The 6901-nt window shown below is 34.6% G+C and overlaps 1 protein-coding gene across 1 annotated transcript in view; it reads right to left on the reverse strand.

Annotated features, from left to right (window-relative positions):
• Nucleotides 1-3698: 3698 nt before the first annotated feature.
• The window catches only part of SCOC (short coiled-coil protein), a 19289-nt gene continuing 16086 nt past the window's right edge, over nucleotides 3699-6901 (reverse strand). Inside the window, 3 exon segments of the mRNA XM_007941224.2 lie at nucleotides 3699-3841; nucleotides 5403-5486; nucleotides 5842-5913. Coding sequence (XP_007939415.1) covers nucleotides 3699-3841; nucleotides 5403-5486; nucleotides 5842-5913 — 299 coding nt within the window.

Genomic DNA, 6901 nt, shown 5'->3' on the forward strand with positions numbered 1-6901 from the left:
TAGGTCCCTGCCAGACCGCAGCTCCGTATGTCTCCTTTTTTGGTATTTTCATGCAAATTCTTCTGCTAGTTGGGGTTTAGTCTACTTCTGTACCCTTCCCTTCAAGGCTCAGGGGTCCAAGATTATCTTCTGTGTCTGTGTCAACTGGTTTCCCTTTTCTTTGTTGAAGAGGGTCTGTGCAGTACTTCTACCTAGTCTGCCATCTTGCGGGAACTCCCCCCGTGTATGATGTTCTTGATATCATCCCACAACTCGTCATGGTGTTCAATGCATCAAATCTGTTCCTCAGAGATTCTCCAAATTCAGGTGGGATATAATCATGGTCATTATTTGGGCTTTCCTAGACTTGTTTTTAATTTCCTTCAGCTTCAGCTTGAACTTGCAAATGAGCAGTGATGGGGGTTTCACTGATGATACTGAACTCCATCACTTCTCGCCAATGTAGTTGATTTGATTCCTGTGTATTCCATAGGGTGAGATCCACTTGTATAGCTACCATTTTTGTTGTTGAAAAAAGGTATTTGCAATGAGTAAGTTGTTGGTCTTGCAAAATTCTATCATGCAATCTCTGCCATCATTTCTGTCACCAATGCTGTATTTTCCAACTATCAATGCTTCTTGTTTCCAGCTTTCACATTCCAATCACCAGTAATTATCATTATCTTGATTAGTCAATTTCAGACTGCAGAAGTTGGTAAAGATACTCAGTTTCTTCATCTTTGGTTATATTGGTTGGTGTGTAAATTTGAGTATTACACTATTAAATGGTCTTCTCTGTAGGTGTATGGGATTATCCTATCACCACTGACAGCAATGTATGTCAGAATAGAACTTGAAATGTTCTTTTTGGTGATGTGATGCCATACCTCTTCAATTTGTCATTCCCGGTATAGTTGACCATATGATTGTCCGACTCAAAATGCCAATACCAGATCATTTCCACTAATGCCTAGGATATTGATCTTTATGTGTTCCATCTATTACAACTTAGTTTTTCTAGATTCATACTTAGTACATTCCACATTCCAATTAATGAATTTTGCAGCTGTTTCCCACTTTGAGTTATGGCACATCAACAGATGGAGGTCCCAAAAGCTGTACTACTCTATCCATGTCATTAAGGTTGATTCTACTTTGAGGAAGCAGCTCCTCTCCAGTCATATTTTGAGGCTTCCAACCTGAGGGGCTCATAATCTTTCATTGCTATTCATAGTTTTCCAGTAATATATCAGACAATGTTTCACTGCTATTTATAAGGTTTTCAATGGCCAATATTTTCCAGAAGTGGATGACCCACCCTTCTTCCCAGTCTTATCAGGAAGCTCTGCTGAAATCTGTCCGTCATGGGTGACCCTGCTGGTATTTGAAATACTGGTGACATAGCTTCCAACCTCACAGCAACACACAAGCCACCACAATAATGCAAGTTGACAGACAAGTGGTAGATAGGGTTTCCTAGCTCTGGTAGCATAGTGCCTAAGGCACTTGACTGCTAACCAGAAGGCTGGCGGTTCAAATCCACTAGCCACTCCTCGGAAGAAAGATGGGACAATCTACTTCCACAGTGATACTGCCTCGGAAACCCAAGGAGGAGGTCACTATGAGTCGGATCCGACTCCACGGCACATAACAGGCTATATATAATCATTAAAGGGGCAGATTGCTGGGTCTTTTGCAGAGCCACTGGTGGGTCTGAACCACCAATGTTTCACTTTCAGTTAGCATTCAGAATGCTTAACCATTGAGCCACCATGGCTCCTTATAATAGCCTGATTTAACCTATAAAATATAACACGTTTTACCCTAGAGATCTTGGATTCCTTTTTCTTGAATATTTTGGGCTATTTTTTAAAAAACTGTGTTAATACCCAATGATGTGTGTTTTAATAAAAATAATAGTCTCTTAAACACCCAGTAATATGGATACTTAAGATAGGCTACTTATCCTGTGGCTTTGAACAACCCTAGGTATACCACTAAAGGAGCTCTGGTGGCACAATGGTTAAAGCATTTCGTTGCTAAGCAAAAGTCAGCGGTTTGAAACCACCAGCCGCTCTGCAGGAGAAAGTTGAAGCAGATTGTTTCTGTAAAGATTTACAGCATTGGAAACCCTATGGGGCAGTTCTATTCTATCCTATAAGGTTGCTCTGAGTCAGAATCAACTGGACAGTGGTTTAGGGGCTAGGCATACCATTACATACCCCTGTTACACAGGCAATCATATGAAAACACACAATCTCTGAAACAGCTTTTATTAAACAGAAAAGCAGAATTGCAACACAAGCTTTAAATGTTTGTAAATTAGGTCACAAAAGGGATGCAAAATGTTTGCAGTATGACTATATGTATTCACACAAAGTCACTGAACAAATGATACTTACACCAATACAATCGTAAGATTATTCCATGATTAAAAGTAGCTCAAATCTAATAACCATAAACTGTATTAGTGAATCTCTCTTCCTATTATAATTAACATTTTAACATTACTTCTGATAGATTCCATTTTTAAATGGAATCTACAACTGAATTTTTAAAAACTGCTTAATAAAAGGATGCCTAAAACTCTACAAACCAAACAGCTGGACTCATAGAAAATTCTGGGGAGAAGTGGTGAGATAAAATATTCAGAAGATTATCAGTACACATGAAAAATTCTCCCATTATGTTCATGATTCTGATACTAATACACTCTTAAGAGTATTTGCAAAAGATGATCTTCTAGATGCTATAAATAAACTTTAAGAGACAAAACTTTTTGTAACTGTTCTCTTCAAGATGTGGTTTACATCATGTTAGTCAGACTTAATCGATGTTCATATATGTTGTAACCCAAAAGATCTAATCTGTGGAGATGACAACACAAATTTGGAATGAAAACAGAGTTGGTTACTACTGCTTACCAACTATTTTTCCCACCTTATCCTATGTTCCCCAAGATTTTTTATTTTGAACACAAAACTAGAACTCATTTTTTTTCAGATATCATTTTGTGCAGAATATCAAACCTTCCCAATTTTGAAATTCATAGTTTCAAGGAATAATCTTCATTTTTATAGTCCGTTTTCAATTTATTAAGAGAAGAACCAACAGCTCCTCTCTTATTACTAAATATAACAAATGACAGGCCCTAGCTGAGAAAGTTGTTTTGATTAAGTTTCAATAATGAGTTCAGGTTACTCTCATAAAATATTAACTATTATTAAAATTACTTTTACAAACGCAGAACTATCCTTTCTCCTAAAGGAAAGGGAAATGGGAAGGAAGAGGCAAATGGAAAAGAGGCACAAGATGGTGGACAGGGTACATACAAAGCTGTGCATTGGTACATGATTTTATTTTGGTCACTTTTTCACAACATGTAGTTATTTTCTTGTATCATCTTTTACTATTCCTATAATAAAAGACAGTTCTAAACCTAAAAAAGCAAACTGAAGAAAACATTCAAGTTTTCATAAATATATGCAATTCTAATTATAAAGTCTCTACAATACATTTGCACATTTTCATAGACTGACATAATACACAAACTCATAGAAGTCTCCTGTTATGCTCTTAATCTTGCCTAGCTCTGCCATTATCTTCATAAATATTCAATGAAGCCCACAAACAAAGGTACTGTAACTCTTGAAATCTATCCAAGTTTTAAAGAAAAAATTCCAGCAGCAATTCCATAAAACACAGAGGACATCAACCTCTTACTTTCTTTTGCTTTTTGTGTCAGTTGTTTGAAAAACACTAGAAGCTGACATGAGGTTTTCTATATATTGTCCAAGAACTTGGTTTTCTGATTTTAGCTTCAGATTTTCTTCCTTAACTGCATCTACTCTTGCAGAGAGATCTATATTTAAAGGGGAAAAAACAATGATGGCAATGACTTCTTATTATCAATTTTTTTTTAAGATTCATTTTTAAAGGAGATACCACAATACCTAAATTTTATTTTTAAATTAAGATAGCTTTAGAGAAGGTAAACAAACTGAGTGCAAATCAATTAAACAATTTCTAAAAAAAGATTTTGGCAAGTTGAATATATTTTACATTAAATATTATTTTTTGTAAACGGCATTTATGTTGAGTAGTAAACTCTTAAAACAGTTATCTTCTAAAACACTTGTTTTTAAAACATGAATTTTTGGTTCATGTCTTATCAGCAACATAAAAACAGTATCTTTACTATAAATGTTTAAGAAAATGTAGTAGGTGAACACAACAGATTTCATATATCAGATACAGGCAGTCAGCTTCCAGGCAAGTAATCATTTTGTATTTTTATATGAGCAAGAAATTGAAGGGCACAGTTCCTTATGATCAAATAAAAATATTACTTCTGTTCATTTATCTGAGAGCCAGGCCCTGTTGTAGATGAGGGTGTAATAGTGAGGGAAAAAGAAAGGCCCCTGCCCTCACAGAGCTTACGTTCTAAGGTGTTTGTGTGCATAAAGGGGGTGCAGAGTGGGTGCCAGGAGCAGGCATGAAACAAATTATGTATCACATACAGTGATAAGTTGGTCTAGAGAAAAGGCAAGGAGGGTAAGATTGATAGAGAATAGAAGTAAGTGAAGTTGCTGTTTCCTACAGCATAGTCAGGGATAGATTTTTTCATAAGGGGACCAGAGACCTAAAAGTAGTGAGGAAAGTGAGCCATGTAGATATGAACAAGGGAAGAAGATTCAGGCAGAGGGGCCAGGAGCTACTAAAACCCTGAATAGAAGCATCTTTGGCACAGTAAAAGAAGAGCAAAGGAGATGAGTGTGTCTGAAGTGGAACTTATGGGGCAGAGAGTGAAAGAACTCTGTAAAAAGTAACAGAGAAGTCATAGATGCCAACCCACGGGAGGACTCTGGCTGTTATTAACTTTGTAAATGGGAAACCTCTGGAGGGTTCTGAGTGACAGGAAATGTTCACTTTGGCTCCAAAAACTGCCAAAACATCACCACATTTAATTTCATTAAAAAAAAACAAAAGATGTTTCAGTAATAGTATTAATTTTATATATTTAGAAAATGGAAAACTAAGATCAATTCCCTTTTAATCTCTATAAGGTAAATAATATTTTTTAATACGGGCATAAACTTTATTACAGTTGACTTCAGTAACACAATGCAGAGTCTTAAAAATAGGCTCTCGTGTACAAAATAGTAATATGTTAGTTATTGAAAGAAAAACAAGAGAGACCCTAAGGAGGAAACAATACTATCTGACCTCCCTGTTAAACCATATCCCTTCTTTTAAAACCACCAGCCAACACTACAGGCAGGAGGGAGGAGGATAAACCATTGAAATGGACTTTTAAGCTTATAATTTTTAAAACTGTATACATTATCATAAAATTTAGCAACATAAATACTTATTTCAATTAATGGGATATCATTCAAGAAAACTCCAAAATACAAGTTCACCTTCAAGTGTGTGTTGGAGTTCTAACACTTGATTAATAAGCCGTGTTTTTTCTTCCAGTTCCACCTGATTTTCAGCATCAACTGCTGTAATAAAAAGGTTCAAATTTACTATTAATTAACATCAGGTACCAATTGTTTAGTTTAATGCTTAAAATTCTGCAAGAAGCTTTATATTCATTATCTCACTTATATAAAAGGTCTGTATTGTAAAAATGTATACCCCCATAATGCACTAAGGTAGAAACAAAATGAGTTCTAAAATCTCACAGGTAAGTTATATCAAAGATGCCTTCGATCCTTTCTAGAACTAGATAGGATATAAATAAACTAAGGAGCCAAGATCCAAGTCTTCTAATTACTTCTCTGTGTTTCCTACTGCTTAATAAAGCAAAAGATCCACAAAAACAGGAATGTAAAAGAAGGAAAATGAAAAACATACCATCCATGTCAGCGTTCATCATCTTGGGTAACAAAGTTTTGGGCCTTGGATACAAAAACCTTGGCGAATAGTCTGCAATGAAAAAAAGTTAGAAACATATAGCAATACGAGTGCTTTTTCAAAAGATGATTTAATTAAATTATATGACTCAGTAGGCTCCTTATAACATGCTTTACTGTTTCTAAGAGTAAAATAAATGTCTAATGGCAAAGGGGATGTATAAATAATTTACAAAGAGAAGTATGTTAATAAACAAATAGAATATGTTGAGTTCCTTAGTAATTAAAAAATACATAATAAAATTAGATATCATTGTACATCTACTGTTTTTTAAAAAGGCGCAAGAGACACTGGGAAGAGATAACTATGGGAAGGAAGTGGGAAGGGAGCTGTTGCGTTGTGGTAAACTGGTCAATGACATGAGACAAAGTATATGTCAACTGCTGTATGGAAAGTGAATTTGCTCTGTAAATCTTCAACCAAATCACAATATAAAAATAAAAAATAAAAAGGCAAGAGAATGATCAATACTAGCAAGGTTTTAGAAAAACAAAAACTAAGAGAGCACAAATTTTACATGTGCATTCCTTTTGGAAAGCAGTACAATAGTAAGATTCATAAAAACATTTAAATCTCTTTTATTAAGTAATTTTACTTTTGGTAAACTAGCCTAAGGACAATTACAATGAAGGATTTACAATCAATACATTGGAAACCACCTAACTGTCCATTCAATGTCTGCTAAATTCTAATTGTAATTTCTAATGGAATGGCTACTAAAAATAATTATGATGATTATAGCATGGAAGAATATTTATAAAACTGTATACTAACTGATGTAAATTATGTAAAAGATCCCTAAATACAGATAAATAGAACAAAATGAAAAAAGTTCCTTATTAAGAATGATGGTAAGATTAAGGACAAATCTTTTTCAAAATAATCTACATTATTGTTGTTGTATGTATACTGTTTAGTATTGTTTTAAGACATAAAATTCAAAAGAAAAAGTATCTGGAACACTAATATGGGATAAAGGAAAATTTCCACGTTACCTCTT

This window comes from Orycteropus afer, unplaced genomic scaffold (genome assembly GCF_000298275.1).
Source record: "Orycteropus afer afer isolate SDZICR_OR568_19922 unplaced genomic scaffold, OryAfe1.0 scaffold00076, whole genome shotgun sequence".
Lineage (NCBI taxonomy): Eukaryota > Metazoa > Chordata > Mammalia > Tubulidentata > Orycteropodidae > Orycteropus > Orycteropus afer.